The sequence below is a fragment of the Arvicola amphibius genome, chromosome 8 (assembly GCF_903992535.2).
Source record: "Arvicola amphibius chromosome 8, mArvAmp1.2, whole genome shotgun sequence".
In the NCBI taxonomy this organism is placed as follows: domain Eukaryota; kingdom Metazoa; phylum Chordata; class Mammalia; order Rodentia; family Cricetidae; genus Arvicola; species Arvicola amphibius.
The window spans coordinates 52692381-52713184 of record NC_052054.1 but is presented as its reverse complement, the minus strand read 5'-3'; the positions used below and the strand labels follow the sequence as shown (position 1 = coordinate 52713184).

Sequence of the window (20804 nt, the reverse complement as noted above, 5' to 3'; positions counted from 1 at the left end):
ACTTCTAACAAATTAACTCTCTATCATCCTTATGCATTTTGTTAGTGTGTGTGCATGCGCACCTCTTTTTGGTCATCCAAATTATATTTTCTTAGATCCTTGTGTGTTTTTTAATCTCCTGAATAATTTTACATAATTGTTTTTCTTTTCTCCGCCATCCTACCATTTATACTGGCCAAAACGATATTTGATGTTTTTGTTGAGTAACTAATTCGATTTATTTTCCAGTCTATTCTCTGCTATTGTTAATTGTTTTTTCTTTATCATGTTTTAATCTGCTTTTCCCGGTGTATACTCTGAATATTGATGGTGTGTGGCCTACCTCTTTTAAGATGCATGGAGAATAGGAGTTATAATTTCATTGCGATTTTGAATGTTTCTCATTTAAACATTCTGAGAGCATAAGCTATCTTTGGTTGCTCCTTCCTCCAGGGTGATGTTGCAAACGAAGTGGAGACTGAGCAGCTCGTCTGCGATGCTTCGGTGATGTCTTTTACTGCAGGCAGCTATTCTTCCTATGTACAAGTTAGAGGCTCGGTTCCCTTATACTGGTCCCAGGACATCTCAACTATGATGCCTAAACCACCCATTACACGTGCGTAAGCCGGCCTGCTGGGAGTGACTCTTGTCTGCTGTCATTCAAGATGATGATCGTTGTCACTTAATAAGTACTTGGGTTGGGGGAGATTTTGGTCTTTTGAGCAAGATCGTATGGAGGAGTTAGCTTTCTGTCGTGAATTCAGCCTTAATTTAAACCATTAGTGGGTTGCATGTTATTTTGCTTCAGAAATGACAGTCTTTCAGATTTAATAAGTACTTGCTGGATTAATGTCTAGTGAGCTCCTTGAGGATATTTGAAGGTGCTAGGTTAGTTGAACTGTATTTCTTTTCCGTGTTTTTGAAAACCCTACACTTCTTTCATTTCCATTTCATGGTGCCATTCGGGTATTTATCTACCTTTCTTGTTCTCAGTGGACCAGGCGGACCCCTTTGCACACGTGGCTGCTCTTCACTTTGACCAGATGCTCCAGAGGTTTGGCTCCCCCATCATCATCTTGAATTTAGTGAAGGTATGATGTGCTTGTCACATAGACTGGGCCACCTTTCCTCAGACAAAGACATTAGCCAGCTGCACTTTGCCTTCCCCAGAGAAAGAGGGGAGGACAGAGATGGGGGAGGGATGGAGAGGTGTCCGCTGCACCAGCTTGCTGTGTTTGTGCTAATGTTCTTTAACCTCACATCCCATGTGGCTTCTTCTGGACTTGCCCTGGGAACCAATAATTGATCTCCCTTAAGGGAAGAGGGTGATCTGGTCTACCAGTGTAGCACAATTAGTAAAAACCCAGACAGACATTGTGATTTATATCCTGAAGCTCAGAAAAGCAAAACAGCTAGCCATCGGCTCTTACCTCTACCTCAGTCCAAAATAGCGATCCTGCCCCCAGGAATCTCAGAATGAGACTATGTGTGAGAGCTGTCTCCTCCCGTTTTATATTTCTCTGTAGTTCTGGGATTAAAAGTATGCACCACTACTGCCAGGTTTCTATGGCAAATTAGTGTGGCTACTGGGATTAAAGGTGTGTGTTACCACTGCCTGTTCTGTAAGACTGATCAGTGCAGCTATTTTACTCTCTGAACTTTAGGTAAGTGTTATTTATTAAAATACAAATAAAATATCACTATATACCAGGCTTCTGGTTCCTTTGTGTGAACTGGGTCTGCATTAAATTCCTTTTTCCCAGGACAACATAAGAACACAGAGGAAGCTGCTGCACCCTCACCTTGATACACCCCACTCACTTGGCAGTCTGTAAGAACTGCAAACCAATGTGGATCAGTAGGTGCCAGTATTACAGCTCAGGAGGGAAAGGCACCCTGACTGTCAGAGGCCAGGCTATACCTATGGATGTAAAGGGACACTATCCTGGATACCTATAGCTGTGAGCAGGAAGATATCTGGACTGTCGGGAAGTCAGACTATACCTGTAGCTGTGTTCCAGTAGGGAATGGTCTCCCCATGGAATGTGGCAATCCTTCTCCTCTCTGAGAGAGAGCCGGTACAGCTGAGCCCCGTTCCACCCTGCTGAGAGAGTTTCCCAGCAGAGGTATCCATTGCTGCTCTGCTCCGCTCCACTAGGGAGTTTCCCAGCAGAGATTCTGCTATGCTCTGGCAACAGAAGGTCTTCACCCAAAATTCATTCAAGAGATTTATTTGGGAGGAAGGAATCCAAGAGGGTGGCTGCCTCTGCCAGCGTGGAAAAGGACATCTCTCGACTGACCAGGCACAGGGCTTCTGTAGGGTTTCTTAGAGGCAGATCTTTTCTAGGGAGAAGATTTTCAGGGTGGGAATTGGTCGGATTTTAATCCCCTGAGCTTTGACAAGCTCAGAGATTGGCTAGATTTTATGCTCAGGGATTGGTTGGTTTCATGTGCAGTTTCAGAATGTGTTTCCTTGGCTCTGGTTTCAGGGCCAGGGTGTATTTCTCTGATTCTGGTTTCAGGGCCAGGGTGTGTTTCCTTGGCTCTGGTTTCAGGGCCAAAGTGTGTTTCTTTTACCGGCTCTAGTTTCAGGATCAGGGTGGGATTTTTGGCTGATCCTTTTAGCCTATAATTAGATCAGAAGGCTTCATTGAGGAATGAGGTTCAAGAATCAGGTGGGCCTGTGACATGGTATAATGTCTCTCAGCTTCTCCCTCAGAGTACACTGACTGCTTCACACACCATGGATACACAGGTCAAAGGCCTAGGGTGGAGGGCAAGATTAGCCAATAAATTTATCTAAATCTATTACACCCAAGTGAATTGAAAGAACCTCAGCCAGTGGCTAAGAAGACCTTGAGAATACCAAAGAAAGATTTTATTATGTCTGTGGCAGTGGCCAGCAACGTAGTAGTATTAAAAAACAAAAACAACAACAACAATAAAAACTCCTAGGAATCCTTGTCCATTTAATTATCCAGTATTTTTAACACTTTTATGTGTATCAAGTTAATTGTAAACAATTCCTGCCTTCATGGAACTACCGGTGTGAGGGAGGGAGCCAGTGTTGAACTAAAGCAGAGCTGCCAATCAAGAAGAGAGGAGGAGTGTTCAATCTGAAGAAAAGGCAGTGCTCTGATGTGTGTGTGTGTGTGTGTGTGTGTGTGTGTGTGTGTGTGTGTGTGTGTAGCATACATGTGCTCTTTTATGACAGCTTCAGTTTTTCTTTAGGGTAGGAGTAAAAGTCACCTGCAAGTCAACTTGACAGGGACCATCCAGACAAGAGTCAATTTCACCTTGATAAAAGTGGGTTCTTAAATGGAACCGTTCTGTTACTGATGCCTCTTCTCAGCAGGCCTGTATGGGTGTACAAGCACAGATCAAAGAGAGATGATTGGCTTCATTTAGTTTTACCAGACAGATACCTAAGAAAGACAGTGTCAAGCGCATTTTGGATATTGGCAATAGTGTGGTTGCTGTGGGCAAAGAAAGCTGAGTGGGCTGAAGAGAAAGAGAGAGAGGGAAGGGCTTTTGGAGAGAGTAGAGCAGTTGGTGGGAGGTGGAGCATTCAAAGTCAAAGCAATCTGAAATAAAGGTGGCTCTGGGTGGGAAAGGCTGAGGGCAGAGCATCTCCCTGTCATCACCGAGGTGGAGGTTGGGAATGGGGCTGAACCAGAGTGTAGCAGGATCTGGAGGTACTGAAGTTAGCACAGAAAGGCTGGGCACGGGGAGGAGGTGGGTGCTTACCCAGGAGGGGCCTACGCAGTACTGCTAAATGCACGGCTCAGGGGAATAGTGTGTGTAGTATGTATGCTTCGTCAAGAGCGTGGAAGAATATGTGGTCCCAAAGTGGCAGGGGCAGAGGCAGTCACCGTTCTGTCTTTCGGTTTCTGTGATTGACTTTATGACCATTGCGAAGATGATCATAATGTCTGTACATATTTATTCACATTAATGCAGAAGCTCGCTCCTGTCTGCTCGGAGTAACGTAAGCTGGAGCTGATAATCTACAACTCTGACTTAATATGGATACACAATAGACACAGTTGAAAATTCAGGTGGAAAACTTGAATGAAAACACTTGCTGACTTGCTGCTGGCGTCGGCCGCACAGGCCTCTGAACCCAGCTACTCAGCAGTAGAGGCAAGGGATCACAAGTTTAAGGCCCGTCCGTACCTAGCTACAGAGTGAATTTTAGTCCAGCCTGAGCGATTTAGGAAGACCCTGTCCTGAAATAGAAAGAGGGTAGGAGCAGGTTCCGCACATGGTATAGCTCTTCTCTGCATGTTGGAGGCCCTAGATTCCGCTCCCGGCACTGTCGAAGGCTGTGATCGTATGAGTGCTTTTCCATTTGGTCTGCATTATCAGGATAGAAGCAAACTGCTGTTAAAGCAGTAAGCGATGAGCTGTTACTGGAACACACACCCAGAACTAGCCGAGTGGATCTTGTTCACGCTTTAGAGTGCAGTTGGAAGGGCCTAGTTAAATAGAACCCTGAGCCTATAGTGCTCGGAAGGCTCTGTTAATTAAACACATTAAAAGTGCTATTAAATTCGTGTGGCTGAAAACTATGCCTGTGGCTGAACGAGGCCTGTTTCACCTCCCTGTAGTCTGCCAATGTAGTTTGAAAGGAGCTTTGCAAAAGAGAACATTTATTTACAAGGCCTAGGACCTCGCATATGCCTGGCAGGAGCCCTGCCATTGAGCTACATCCTATCCCTGCCATCAGCTGTTTTGTTCATAGGAAAAAGAAAATGCTTTTTGTTTTCACTTGGAAGAAGGTCTTAGTAAGTTGTGGTTAAACCCTCAAAGAATGCCCATGTCTATAGAATGTCCATGCCCACAGGATGACTGTGTCTATAGGATGCCTGTGTCCATAGGATGTCCATAGGATGCTCCTGTCTACAGGATGACTATGTCCATAGGATGCCCATGTCCACAGGATGCCTGTGTCCATAGGACGCTCACGTCCATAGGATGACTATGTCCACAGGATGTCTGTGTCCATAGGATGACCATGTCCATAGGATGGACTATGTCCATAAGATGATCATGTCTATAGGATGACTGTGTCCATAGGATGCCCATGTCCATAGGATGACTGTGTCCATAGGATGCCCATGTCCATAGGATGACTGTGTCCATAGGATAACAGCATGGAGGGAACTCTTCTGATTCCTGTTCCCATTTGCCCTGTTGTGAGCCTCTCCCTCTGTGGTGCCCTCTGATACACAGGTTGACTTGTGTCTGGGCGTTTGCATTAGGTTGTGAAGGGTTCAGTGAGAGGAGACTGACTGAGCAGGCTGTGAGCACTAACCCGGTACACACTGCGGACAGCAGACTCTATAGCCATGCAGGCTGATTTCACACGAGAATTTCAGAAAGGCTCTATTTCCCTATTTAATTTAAAGAACTTTTGAGAATTCCAGATAAAATACAAAGTACACTTTCACCTGATTCTTAATTCAATTCTTATGTAAGTTCTCTATTTGTTTTATTCAGCTGTGCAAAATATACCCTTGTTTGTTTCTACAGTAGTTATTAGTTCCATTCGTGATGATTGAAATTAATCACCATGATTGAAAACAGCACCAGCATTTTGATGCCAGCAGTGGTGCTGCGACATCGTTGATTCCTCTGTTGCAGTTTTTCTTTGTTTCTAAGGAAAGGCCTGATCAAAGTAACGGTACATGTAGCTAACTTTTCCAGAAGGCTGTGGTAAGAGAGCCCCCTGCTTTTTTATCACTTAAACCCCACATCAATGCTGTCGGGGAGACACTGCTGCTGCCCAAGGAAAACCGACAGTCTTACTGAAGGGCCGAGTGCAGCAGTGCAGGCCCACACAGCAGCATGGCCTTCTTCAGTGAGAGGCAGTGTGATAACCCAAGAGATGCGGCAGGCAGGGAGGTGCCTCAGGGTGGCTGAAACCTTAATCTCATAGAAATGTCCCAGGTACAAGTTGACCTGAGTGTCAGAGGGCTCCAGAGAGGGAGGGCCCACCAAGAGAGAGGCTCACCACAGGCTAACTGGGAGCAGAGGTAAGGCTCGGGCCATGCATGCTTTCCAGCCTTTCAGTGCGGCCGTAGCATGAAGGGGATAAAGTCTTGCCTCCTTGAGGTTTCTCATGTCAGATTTGAAAGCACTCTCTGCCATTGTCCTCTATGTAGGGCTGGCCCCTCCAGAGCATGCCACTTTCTCTCTGCACCCCTGGCTGCAGCTGTGGGCTGGGCTTGTATAGCGCACACTGGGTTTCGTCTCCTCTGGGTTTCGTCTCTTCCATGCCAAGCGAGCATTGCTACCCAAGCAGGCTATGGATGTGTGGGCCAGGCTTGTGTGCTACACACAGGTGCTGCAGGAGATCAGCAGGGAAAACCCAGCCTCCCCAGCTCTTCAGAGCTGCTGCCTTGCTCAGTGAAGATCTCTTAATTCTCATTTATATTGTTTTCATTTAGTAACTTTAAAGACCAGGACTTTTCTTACTAAGGTGAGGTATGAGCTACAAAGCTTCAAGCTACCTTGTAGGTAATTGTAACTCAGACATTTATGATTTTTAAAAATAGATTTATCGGTTTTATTTTAGGTGTTTTTTACATTCATGCATGTCACTGTGTGCATATTTAGTGCCCACAGAGGTTAGAAGAGGGCATCAGATTCCCCTGGCACTGGAGTTCTGGATAGTTGTGAATTGTCATGTGGGTGCTGGGAGTCAAACCTGGGTCCTGTCTAGGAGCAACATACGCTCTTACCCACCGACCATCTCTCCAGCCCCACATTTCAGATTTTTAACTTAAAAATTATTTCAAATGGTTTTACTGAAGGAACGAGAGAAGAGAAAGCACGAGAGGATTCTGAGTGAAGAGCTGGTGGCCGCGGTGACCTACCTGAACCAGTTCCTGCCCCCAGAGCACACCATTGTCTACATCCCCTGGGATATGGCCAAGTACACCAAGAGGTGAGAGCCTGCCACATGCACAGGCCTTCTCCGTGGTGACCAGCTCTTCCCTGGGCATTCTGTCACCTCTTCCCTGCTGTTCCTTACAGGCACTGCTTCACCTTCTACCTTGATCCTCAGGGAAGACACTGCTCTCAAGGGACCTCTCTCGTAGATGAATATGTACTATTGTAACTCTGTTGATAGGAAACCGTAGCTCCTTACCCTGCTGATCGGGTCCCTTAGCTGCTTGGTGCCAGTGTGTTATAACTTACTTGGCCCTATTCCGTTTGAGAAACCTGATCTTTGTGCCTAGAGCTAGTCCCACGCCAGGGTTTTCCTGTAGCTTCTCACCACCTCTACCACCTCCAACACCTCCACCACCACCACCTCCACCTCCACCACCACCTCCTCCACCTCCACCCCGCCACCAATCCACCCACCACTCCACCACAAATCCACCTCCACCGTCCACCAGGAGCAAGATCCACACACCTCACCTCCACCACCGTCCAACAACCACCACCTCCACCTCCACCACCAGCCCAACCACCATCCACCAATACCACACACCATCCTCACACACCACCATCCACCACCGTCGCACCAACCGTCCACCACCTCCTCCACAACCAATCCACCTCCCCACACCTCCACCTCCACCTGACCTCCACCACCTCCTCCACCACCCCTCCACCACCACCACCACCTCCACCTCCACCTCCACCTCCACCACCACCACCACCACCACCTTTCCCCTCCACCACCCCACCCTCCACCATCCACAACCAGCCACCAAAGACCACCTCCACCTCCTACCACCACCACCTCCACCTCCACCACCACCACCTCCACCTCCACCACCTCCACCTCCACCTCCTCCACCACCTCCACATCCACCTCCACCTCCACCACCACCACCACCTCCACCACCACCTCCTCCACCACCTCCACCTCCACCACCTCCACCACCGTTCCATCCTGTCGGACCCTCACCACCGGTCCACCTCCCCACCTCCAACCTCCACCACCACCTCCACTCAACTCCCACCACCTCCCCAACCACCTCTCACCACCCTCCCCACCTTCACACCCCACCACCTCCCTCCACCCCTTCAATCACCACCCTTCCACCACCGTCCACCACCAGATCCTCCACCACCACCCTCCACCCCACCTTCACCACCTCTACCCCACCGAACCTGCCAACAAAAACCTCCAGCACCACTCCCACTCAACTCCAACACATCCACACCACCACCTCCACCACTCCACCCCTTCACCACCTCCACCACCTCCTCCACCACCTGTCACCACCTCCCCATCCACCACCTCACCTGACACTCCACCACCTCCTCCACCACCTTCACCACCTCCACCACCTCCACCTCCTCCACCTCCACCACCTCCTCCACCACCTCCACCACCTCCACCACCACCTCCACCTCTACCACCCAGTCACACGCTTCTTCCTCTCTCCTTTCAGTATTCGGCTCAAAACTAATCCTTGCTAAGAGGCCTTTTTTTTTTCTTTTGAGCCTTGCATTGTTTACATGTCACATACAAATTCTGGGTTTATTTGCTGTGACTATATTGCTTTGCTTATGTCATGTTTATTCCCTCAACAGTTTTATGGAGTTTGCACCAGGCATACACACACACACACACACACACACACACACACACACACACTTACCTGGACTATGTTAGTTAAGTGATTGATGCTGTCATATTAATTTATTTTCTAGTTTTTCTTTCCCTGCCACTGCACTCTGCATGGTCATTGCGTGGTTAAGTGGGGGCTTGACTGACTGCTGCTCACGAGGGAAAGGCTTTCTTGAAAACCTCTCAGGGGAACGTCCCGTGCCAAGACTGAGGAACGTGCCAGTATTTGCTATTAAGTTACGGGTCTACTGTTAGTTACTGGGTACACATTATATTTCTGCCTCAATCATTTCAGTCTTTCTGTTACATAAACTACATGATGAAAACATTTAAATCCTGAGCGTCATTACTGTTGATGCCGTGTGCTTTATGGGAGAGTGAGCAGCATCTAAGCTCTCTGTTTTCACGGTTCCTCTCTCTCAGTAAGCTGTGTAACGTTCTCGACCGGCTGAATGTGATTGCAGAAAGTGTGGTGAAGAAAACAGGTTTCTTCGTAAACCGCCCCGACTCTTACTGCAGCATTTTACGGCCAGATGAAAAGTACGTATGACATTAAAAACTTGAATTCAGAGATGGGGGGATGAGTGATTGCCATACAAGCCGAGGACCCGAGTTCAGTCCCTAGAGCTCCCATAAGAAAGTCAGTGCGGTGGTATGTGTTTGTGGTCCCAGCACTGAGGAGGCAGAGACAGGCAGATCCCTGGGGCTCACTGGCCATTCCAGTCTAGCCTTCTGGGTGAGCACAGTGACTCACAGGTAGAGGCCCCTCCCACCAAGCCTGAGCCCCTGGGACCCAGGGGTTAGAAGGAGAAAAATGACTCCAGCTGCTGTCCCTTGACCTTCCTATCTGGTACTGTGCTCCACACCCCACCCCACACATACATACAATACTTAAAAGGTATTGGTTCTTATATACAAAATATTTCAGGGATTAGAGAGGACTTAGTGATAGCACTCACCTCAAAAGCATGAGGACCTGAGCATGAATTGTCAGCACCCATGTGGAAAGCTGGGCGTGGCCGTGTGTGCCTGAACTCCAGCATTAGGAAGCGCACACACGCACACGCTCACACACACACCCACTTGTAAAATATTCTAAGTACAGGAAGTCTATGGTAATTAGAGAATGATGGCTGGATGAACGTGTGGAGAGGCAGGCTGCTCCAGACCACGTAATGAATATTCACTGTGTGCTTGGGAATTCCTGTGGTGGTTATATACCTTCAGATGGAAGCCACAGGAGTCTTAGCATTTGCCTTGTGGAATAAACATTATATAAAATGTGTGTGTGCGATGTAAATTTTTCTGTAGCGAATTCATTGTTGAGCATTTAGAAAGAACAGGGAACTCTTTCTGGTTGACAGTGGATGCTGTCGTGAGTGTAGAATTTGTTAGCATGCTGTGTGGTTTGCTCATAGCCCTTCTGTTGCTGCTAGCTTGTTGGCTGCTTCAGAGAAAGGCCTGTTCCTTACTTATCTTTAAAGGAACCGGTATTATTTATTTACAGCATTTGTTTTTCAGTTAACATAGTTAACTTCAGTGGTCAGATGAAAAACCCCAAATCAGCCTAATGTGTTTATGTTCAGATGAATCTTTCTGCTATAGTTTTCAGGGTTTGAATTTTAGGGAATCTTAATGTACAGGGTGTGTAAAAAAGTGTGGAAGGTTCTACCAGGAAGATGGCTGCAATTGTGTGTGGTCATGGAAACCAAAGAAAGATATGGAGAACAAGGGTGGAACTTGTAGAACACAGAGGGCGCCCAGGAGAGACACAGGCAACTTAAATGCCTCCATCCTAGTATGTATGTATATATATTATATTATGTATGTATGTATGATATATATATATGTATATGTGTATATATATATATTAGTAGAACACAGTGACTGACCCATCTCATTTTCTTTTTGCATCTGAAAAGGTGCGAATGCAGACTTATCTGATGCCCAGAGACCTTCCCTTCTAATGCTGTGACTCTTGAAAGCTTTGACTATATATCATTCCTTTAAAAAACAAACAGAAAAGCAGGGGTTTGGGGTTGTGGCCTAGTTGTAGTGCACAGCTTAGGGAACCCATGACCTGCGTTTACCCAGCCCTGGAAGAAAAAATGTCAAAGTGTCTGTTTTTACCCAGGTGGAATGAACTTGGAGGCTGTGTGATTCCCACTGGTCGGTTGCAGGTATGGATATTATTATATTCATAGTGAACACAGTTTGTGTCGATGGTGTGTAATGCTTTTGCAGGGGGGGGGGAGTTGGGATTTGCTTTTGTTTTGTTTTGTTTGAGACAGGGTCTCACAGTATATTGCTGGCTAGCCTGGCACTCACTATGCAAATCAGTCTGGCCTTGAACTCACAGAGACTCACCTGCTTTGGGTTCCCAAGTGCTGGGATCACAGGCATCTGCTCCCATATCCAGCTAATTTTTTGTCATATTTTCTATTAGGTTCTGTTAAGATGTATTTGATGCAAAATTATTAATAGCTTGAGAATTTTTTTAAAAGCCTCCCTGCTAGTTTAAATCTTATACAAAGATGTATAGCTGATATTATAGCTTTTATATTTTTCTACATAAGAATTTTTATTACTGGAAATTAAAAGCAAGAATATTGAGATAGGTTAAAATATAGAATATAGAATAGGTTAGGCTGACTTTAGAAAATAAGCTAGTGTGTGTTGTATTTATTAGCTATGCATTAAGAATTATATGCTTGAGACTGGAGTGATGGTTTTGTGGTTGAGACTACTTCCTGCTCTTCCAAAAGACCCAGCTCTTTTGGTTCCCAGCTCTTACCTCTCCCACACTTCTGTGGGATGACTTGTAGGTACCAGTAACTCTAGCTTCAAGGAACTGGTGCCATCTTTTGGCCTCTGAGGGCACCAGCACACACTTGGCACACACACACAACCTTAGAAAAATACATCTTTAACCACTGAATATTTGGTTTGTATATTTGGTTTGAGCAATATCAGATAAAAGCTCATATTTCACTAATTAGTAAATACAGAAAATATTAGCAGTTTGCTTTATCTTGTTAAGCCTTCAAAACAAATTAAAATATAGACTGGATTTAACAATGCTATTATGGCGACATTAAGTGAACAGTAAATATAACTTTATATGGTTAGAAAAATGTTCTTTATTTTTTTAACCCCTAACTGATGTGGGATTCCCCTCTGTATGCTATGAATATGTTTTATAACCATTGGTTAATAAAGAAGCTGCTTTGGCCTGTGGCAGGGCAAAATATAGGTAGGTAGGAAAACTAAACTGCATGCAGAGAAGAAGAAGGCAGAGTTAGGTAGTCTCCATGTAGCCACCCAAGAAGCAAGATGTGAGGTAACCATGAGCCTCATGGTAAAATATAAAATAATAGAAATGGGTTCATTTAAGATGTAAGGGCTAGTTAGGAATATGCCTGAGCCATTGGCCAAGCAGTTTTGTAATTAATCTAGTTTCTGTGTGATTATTCATGTCTGGATATCTGGGAAATGAAAGTACAGTCTCTCTTTACAAATCCTTAACTTTCCTTATCTGGGATTAACACACATAGCTTTTCTTCTGTGGCTTTACAAACAGGTATTTCCTGTGGTTTGAAGTAGTCTGGGTGTCTGAAACCTTATTGTGTTCTTTGTAGACCGGCATTCTTCGGACCAACTGTGTGGATTGTTTAGATCGCACCAACACAGCGCAGTTCATGGTGGGCAAATGTGCTCTGGCTTACCAGCTGTACTCCTTAGGACTGATTGACAAGCCGAACCTACAGTTTGATACGGATGCAGTGAGGTAATCCTTTTTGCCGCCATTTGAACGTCAGCAGTGACAAGAAACAGAGTTGACTCATAAGGATTTTTATAAACTCATTTCTAATTTTAGCTTCTCAAAGATTTATTGCTAGTTGGCAGTATTCAAGTTAGTTCTCTATTTCTATTAAATGTTGCTGTATTATTGCCATTGGGTCTTGTTTGTTTGCTTGCATGATCATTAAGCATTATGTTTTTTTTAAGATAAATCTGAAGTACTTAGAATAACTATTAGGTTAAATAAAAACCCAAATGGCAATGATTTTAGTACCAGTTCCACAAACATTTTGAACTAAAGATACAAAGTGTGTAAGATAGATTCTTCTTTAAGGATTACTGCTTCTTCATTGTTCATCAGCTCTGAAAATAGAAAGTATATGGCTTGCATGTTTGCTATGGCTAGGACGTTCATGTCACCCTTAAGTTCATGTGTTGAAATCCTCACCCCCAAAGCAATGGTATTAGGAGATGGGATCTTTGTGACATGCTTTGATCTAAGGGAAAAACCCTCATCGTTGGGATTAGTAGAGTATTAAAAGTGATCAAGGAATGTTTATTAGTCTCTTCCTCATGTGAGGTCAAAGCAAGAAGGCATCACCTATGAAGGAAATGGGCCTTTGCTAGGAGGTGAATCTGCTGATGTCTTTATCTTAGATGCTGCAGCCCCTGGGAGTATAAGAAATGAATATTGTCTATAAGTCACCTTGAGAGCAAGGTCCTGTCTATAACAAGACCCCCCCCCCCCCACACACACACACACACGCACATTTAACAATTCAGAGGGATCAAAATGGTGTCATGGAAGTAATTAATCTGGCAGACTGTGGCATGCAGGAGTCTTTCTAATATGGTTAGAAGCAGCTTGGTTCAACTATAGTAAGTTAGATTTTTGGTGCCTTGTTTTCTCGTTAAGAGTTTCTGTTACCTTGGCATTGGATTGCTATAAAACACTGTGTGTTTTACATTTGCACTTATTTTCAAAATGTTAAAGAGCCCACTTGAAAGATCCAGAAGAGTTCTTTGGTAAAAGACTTTTTCCAGGTCTGACCCGGTGAATGGCTTGTACAATCATTTTGGTTAATTTTTCCCCTATAATGGGAACTTAAAGGCGTTGCACGTGCTAAACCAATTCTCTACCACTGAGCTCTACCCAGTCCCTCTCCACAGTTTCCATTCTGGGACAAGGTTTCACGAGCTTTCTCAGCCCAGGCAGTCCTGCCTCAGCCTCCTTGGAAGCTGGGATTATAGACCGGATCACCAGACCAGGTGACGAGATTGTATAATGTGAGTCTTCCTTCTGTGCAGGTTATTCGAGGAACTCTATGAAGATCACGGAGATACCCTGTCCCTGCAGTATGGAGGCTCTCAGCTCGTCCACCGGGTAAAAACCTACAGGAAGATCGCACCGTGGACCCAGCACTCCAAAGACATCATGCAGACGCTGTCCCGATACTACAGCAATGCCTTTTCAGGTAACTCTCAGGCAGCAGCATCTCTAGTGCTCAGATTTGTGGTGTGTTTGTCTTCTTGTACACACTTTTTTCCTTTTAGCTATTTATTTCAATAAGGATTATATTTATAAATTTAAATAAGATAGAATTTGTGATTTCGAAGGTCCTCTATTTGTTCAATAGATGAATGAATAAATATTAAAACCTTTTTGAGCCTGGGTCTCATGTACCCCAGGCTGGCCCAGACTTGCTGACTGGCAGAGGATGACCTTGCACCTTTGATCTTCCTGGATGCTGGATGGGGTGACAGGGGACATAACCGGACTTATGTGGCTCTGGGGATTAAACACAAGTGTTTGTGCATGCTAGCCACATACCAGGCAAGCGCTCTGCCGACAGAGTTGCTGTCCCCAAAGCTGGTGTTTTCAAACAGCGCACTGCTGCCTTCTGCCCCTCGTAGTCGCCATTCTGTGACAGAACGGGGGTGGAGTTCTTGCCGTCTTCCTGTTTGTGTTGTTCTCCTTCAGTATTTCTATATGTAGAAATTTGAAAGTATTGAATAATTTTTTCAAATGGGTTAACATCTTGATAGTTGTTTATAAATGTGTTACTCAGAAGTGTCAACTAGAAATGAATAATGACAAGCCATACTTTCATGACCTACAAGTACTAAATCAAACAGGTTATTCTTGAGGTCCTCTCCCTCTCTCCATTCTGGTGCCATTGTCAATATACATAATGTGTATCACACACGGAAGTGATTGTGAGGCCGATTCCTACACGCAGAATTCCAGGAGGAGCCCAACGGTTGATTCTATGAGTCCTCCTCTCCCAAACAGAAGAGGGATATGGCTTTCAGACTGTGGGGAGGAGTGGCAAAGTTGTTCCTTCTCTCTCTCCCCCACCTTCTTCACCTCAAGTGAAGCGAGAGGATGGCTTCCGCAGGCTCTAGGTGAGCTGTTGTGGCAGCCTGCATTTGGAAAGATTCCATGTGTTCACCATAGATGGCTACAGGAGAGGGATGGCCGAGGAGGGTGCTGTATGGTGAGAACTCTCTGCATACAGGGAGGTTTACTCCTTACAGAACTCAAGGGTTTGATGCTTACCAGATGTAGCCTTCTTGAAAGGAGCTGTGAGCATTGAGTTGGTCTGTGCCCTAGCCGGTGAACATCCCCCACCGAGTACTGAGTGGCTTAACAGCCCAGGACCAGGAGGTAGAGCTAGAAACCTTCTCTTACCTGAAGAGATGCAGGTGCTCATACCAAGGGAGTTGCATGGGAGTCCCGAGTGACAGGAGCCTCAGAAACGTCCATGAGAGTCAACATTTACTTTCAATGTTTACAAACCCCAGAGTGAGTGGAACTGCGTCAGCTATGACTCTCTTTGTGTGTAACAGATCACTGTAAACTTGGAGACGTAAAACAGCACATGATCCTTTCGACAGTGTGTGTGGGTCATTGCTCTAAGCCCCGACAGGGGTAGTGGGGAGGATGTGCTGCTCAAAGTTCAAAGGCTGTGGTGTCTCATCTGAAGTCCTCACTAGGGAAGCAGCTGCCTCCAAGCTCGTGTAATGTTGGCAGCATCCAGTACTGTGGCTCAGGACCACTTACTGCTTCACAAGTGGCAAATGAGAGAGCCTGTTAGTGAGGCCACCAGCAGACGGTCTCCCATAGGTCACATGATCGTGAGAGTGACATCCTACTGCATGGCTGAGCCCACTGATCAGCCATAGCATCAAACAGCAGACACTGACTGCCTCCTGGTTGTGCAGTCTAGCTGCCAGTGGGCAGTTCCTGCCGAGGTCCCCCATGAGACTCTTCCCTTGCTTCGTTGTGCGGGCGGCTGGCAATCCGCGGTGATTGTTGACTAGCAGCAGCGGCGGCGCTGTAGTCTCTGCCCCCATCATCACACACCTTACTTCTTGTGTTGAGGTCAGCCTTCACGGTGTTCTCTTCGGCGTCTCCTTTTCCTTCTATTGTAAGGACACTAGTCTCACTGAATCAAGAGCCTGCTGTACTCCCAAACGAGTGCATCTTAATTAGATTATATTTGCAAAGATCTCATTTCTGTGTTTGAGCGCATTCCCTGACGTGTGGAGACACAGTATATAAAAGTGGTATGGAGGATAGAAGGGTGTCATGGTGAGCCTTGCCAGCAGGTGCAGACGCCTCTGCTGCATCACCGTGCTGGAGGGTTAGAACTGCCCTTGAGTGTCTACTCTTCTGCCCCTCTTCTGCCCTTACTGCCCTGCAGCAACAACCGAGATTGACACTTCAGGACCAAGGCTGCTCACTAGGAGTAGAAAACAGAAATGAATGTGCAGTTATGTAGATGATTTGAAGAGAAAGGTATGGTTTAAAAATGTAACAATGATACAAGAGATCAGGATGTACAGTTTCAAAGGTACAGCAAAATTATGTAAATGTAAAAATGAGCTGTTATGAAAGGCATTATGAATAATGTGGCTGAAACAGACATCTTTATTTTAAGAAGCGTGGTGTCATTGGGGTGTATACCTTGTTTTGTCATAACTGATTGTTATATAATGATGAACATATAGAAAGATTTTCTTCTGAGTATTAAAGACCACTTTGCCACACTTAGTCAGTTTTGTTATGTGATGCCTATAGGCTGAGCAGGAAGATATTTAGAATTAAGAAACTAAATTAATGAAGTTAAGTGGTTGAGATTTTTACCCTTAGTTTGTACAGACAGATGTTAAACAACTCTTCAGATCCCAATGCACATACACCCACACACGTGCACACGCATGCATGCATGCACACACACCTACAAATGCATGCACTCGAGTGCATGTGTGTGTGCACACACACAGACATGCATGCAGCAGTTCTTGAGGCTTCACAGTCGTTTGCTCAGAGCTCTGTCTCTAGGAGCATCTGCTGACGATGCCACATTGCAGAAGCACTTACCGAGGCTCTCCTCTTGGATGCTACGAAGAACTTTGCATCCCCTGTGAAACCGTTCCTTTTTTAACACTTAAATTTTGCTAAGCCTGCATTTTTTTTTTTACTTAAGCATCTTGATTTTAAACCTAATTATAAGAAAAAAATAGACTTTTGCTAGAGTTAATGGAACACACACAAGCACACACCATGCATATGTATAATTTAAATGTAGTGAGTGGGCCGGGCGGTGGTGGTGCATGCCTTTAATCCCAGCACTCGGGAGGCAGAGGCAGGTGGATCTCTGAGTTCGAGGCCAGCCTGGTCTACAAGAGCTAGTTCCAGGACAGGCTCTAGAAACTACAGGGAAACCCTGTCTCGAAAAACCAAAAAAAAAAAAAAAAAACAAGTGTAGTGAGTGCTAGAAGTGGACCATGCCCTCTTCAGATTTCAAAAAATTGGATGCAAGCTCACAAAGTGAAGACTGCCATGCTCATGTGCAGGGAGAGAGGCGAGTACGAAGGCAGCGCTGAGCTGATGTCCCCAGCGCCAGGAGGTGCTCTGCAGGAGGGGCATGCAAGGGACATGCAAGGGCATGTGCAGAGAACATTGTCACCGATCACAAAAAGGGAGAAGGCCAGCTGAGGTCCTACTCAGGGCCACAGAGTTTAGTAAGAAAATCCTGTTCGGCTATAGTAGAAAAAATAATTGCAGAAATGTCCTCACAGTGTTTAGAATGTGACTGATAGCTAGGAAAGGCAAGTCTCTTCACGCCCCAACAGCCAGAGCAGTGGAACATGACAGGCAGAGAGGTCTAAGTGGTTACAGAGCACACGAAAGACAACTCAATAGCCTGAGGACGCCCCTAGTCTGTCCATTCTGCAGTTCTCTGGGATGGATTGCACCATGCCTTGTCTTCTCTGTAACCCTCAACCTCAGCTGCTGACTTTGATCACACTTCCTTGAGAAAATCACATTTTCTCAAGGAAAGGGAGCTTCCTTTCCTTGCCAAATGCAGAATCCATGCATATCTGCGTGGACTCTGCCTTACATTGTTGTGGTGGCTTAAACAGGTATGGGCCCCATCCACTCATGTGTTTGAATGCCCGCAGGGAGTGGCACTCTTCAGAGGTGTGGCCCTGTTGGAATAGATGTGGCCTTGTTGAAGGAAGTACATCACTGTGGGGGTGGTCTTTGAGGTCTCCCAAGTTCAAGTCTCACCAGGGTGATGCAGCCTCCTTCTGCTGCTTGTGGATCAAGATATAGAACTTTGAGCTACATCTCCAGCACCAAGTCTACCTGAGTGCCACCATGTCCCGCCATGAAAATATTGGACTAAGCTTCTAAACTCTAAGCCAGGCCCAATGAGCTGTTTTCCTTTATTTCTAAGAGTTGCAGTGGCCGTGGTGTTTCTTCACAGCAGGAGAAACCCCAGTGAAGACAATTATTTCAGTTCTTGGAGCGTCCCTGCCCAAATTTAAGCCAGGCCTTCTGCTGTGTTCTGAGTTGCAACCCGCTCTTGCTTTCCCTTATAATAATGCACCCTTATTGCTGCGCACAGTTTCTTCCTCTTTTCTATGTCACTCCCACTAACAAAAGCACACAGGTGTTTTCCATCCAGCCCTCCACCGCTCTAACCCACATCCTCCTCCTGCGGTAGCCCTAGTTCTCTGCCCACCTGAGCAGACTCTCTTGGACCTGCTCTGCTGGGTATCTGCCCAGGTTTGATGCTGGAACTCTTTCTGGATTGCCAGCTGTCTCCGTGTTGCCACGGTCACTGGTTATGTCTCTCTCTACCTGGTGAGCATTCAACTTTGGTCTGAGCTGATACTTCCTGTTTCCCATAATCCCGGTACTATCTCTCCTAGACTTTCTGCTGATGCTGCTCCATTTCTGAGCCTTCTTCATTCTGTCTGCTCTTTCTTCACTTTTACCCTCAGGACATCCTCATACATTTGACAATCAGACACATCCAAATGTATTCAACCTTCCTGTTGAATGCTCTTTTCCTTTTCCACAGTAACTAACCACAGCATTACTCAACCCATGTTCTCTCCTGAAAAGGCTGAAATAAAAATGAAGTCGGTATATTATCTAGAGGCTTCCTGGCTCTTCCATGCAGTTGTGGGATTGCAGTCCAGTGCTCTCACGGCTGCTGGCTCTGAACCTAGAGGTATCCATTGACTTGTGACTGGTTCAGTTTGATAGCCCTCACTGGCCCGCTGAACCCGTTTGGTGCTTTAAATCTCCATACCATCTCCTCTGCCTTCCTCTTCTGCCCTTAGAGGATTCACACAGTTACAGATAATCCAGAATAATTCCCCTGTTGTCTTGAAGTTGTTATTAGTCAATAATTTGTGAAATACCTTTTTACAGTGCAGTGTAAAATATTCATGGGTATGACACTAAGGAATAGAGGAGTTCTGTCCAGATTATTCTCTTCCTACCATATATTGCCACTGAGTCTCCACATCACTGTGCTTGATGAGACACGCTGCAATCACAGCACTTGGGGTGCTGAGGCAGAATGATCTGGAGTTCAGGGTCAGTCTGGGCTACACAGCAAGTTCAAAGTCAGCTTAAGCTACATAGTGAGCTAGAGATTTGATCTAGTGGTAGAACACTTGTCCAGCAGGTGTAAGGCCCTGGATTTGATTCCCAATCTCTCTCTCTCTCTCTCTCTCTCTCTCTCTCTCTCTCTCTCCTCCCTCCCTCCCTCCCTCCCTCCCTCCCTCCTCAAACTTACTATTTCTGAGACAGAAACTTTTAATTATCTTTAACCTGTTTCTCTACTTATTTTTTCCACCTCAAACCTGCCATTTAATTCAGAAACATAAGAATCACCCTTGAGTCCTTGAGTTCCCTTATCAGCCATCCTGACTCAGAGTCCCCTGTGTGAACAAATCTTGTTTGTGCTTCCTCCAAAATGCACATCAAATCCTTCCCTCCTCCGCTCTCCCCTCCCCTCCTTCCACAGCCCTCTCCCCAGCAGACCCCATGTGACCGCGCTCTCAACAGCTGCCGTGGCTCCTGACTCGTCTTTAAGTCTCCTCTCTCAGCCTCATCGTAGCTGGCGTGATGGATGTTTTTAAAAGTTAAATCAGCTCTCAACCCTTCCCTCTTTAAAACAAATGAACAGCAACAAAACCACCTCTTCCGGGGGATTTCCATTACATTTAAAATCAGATTTCTCCCTGTAGCAGCCACCTGGACTATGGCTCCATCTGTCTGTGGCCCTTGGCTCTTTCCACTGCCACCACTCTGCACCCTCCCTGTTCTGGATTTGCTCAGCTTGTTTGCCCTCAGGCCTCTGCAGTTCTCAGTCCTGCCTGGGCTCTGTAGCCCTCTGGGGTCTGTGGACCATATCCTTCATAACTTTACACTGGTACATTAGCCTCCTCCCTTTCCCCTAACTGCCCAATCCCTGCCCCGTCTCCTCCTATCACTGGCATACTCTACACTGAATTTACATCTCCTGAAAATACCTTTCCTTCATGCACACACACATACACACACAGAGACACACAGACACACATACACACATATACACACACATACACACAGACACACATACACACATATACATACACACACAGACACACACACCCACCCACCCCCCACACACAATTTCTTACTAAATTACACACTCTAACAGCCAGCTCCTTGTTAGTCTTGTGTCTCCAGTAAAGGACACAGAAGGTTCTTGAATGAATTCTTCCTTTTCAATTATTAAAGTCATATGTGTTAATTTTGGAAAGTACAAAGTATCTCACAAATAAACCATGACCTCACCTGCAGATATAGCCACTTGTTCATGGTTAGGCAAACACGATTGCTCTGCTTTTATTATGCATGTGATTTATAATCTGCTCTTGCCCTTTGAGATGATGTGAATAACCTTGGTGGCATTAACTATTCTTCTGCAGTGTGATTGTTTAGTAACTGCTTTATCCTTCGTACGTGTTACAATTTAGTTGGTGTGCATCAGGGATCTTCCTGAGCAAATGTCTTTGAACAGCGTCGCTTCCTTGTCTCTTAACTTCCCCTATGTAGGATGTAGAAGTCTAT

General features: G+C 45.7%; 1 protein-coding gene across 1 annotated transcript in view; it reads left to right on the top strand.

The window, feature by feature from the left end:
- Nucleotides 1-20804, top strand: part of Fig4 (FIG4 phosphoinositide 5-phosphatase) — a 115093-nt gene that overhangs the window by 39496 nt on the left and 54793 nt on the right. Inside the window, exons 9-15 of the mRNA XM_038340597.2 lie at nt 433-595; nt 973-1070; nt 6798-6931; nt 8999-9115; nt 10710-10755; nt 12214-12362; nt 13685-13851. Coding sequence (XP_038196525.1) covers nt 433-595; nt 973-1070; nt 6798-6931; nt 8999-9115; nt 10710-10755; nt 12214-12362; nt 13685-13851 — 874 coding nt within the window. The remainder of the gene's footprint in view (nt 1-432; nt 596-972; nt 1071-6797; nt 6932-8998; nt 9116-10709; nt 10756-12213; nt 12363-13684; nt 13852-20804) is intronic.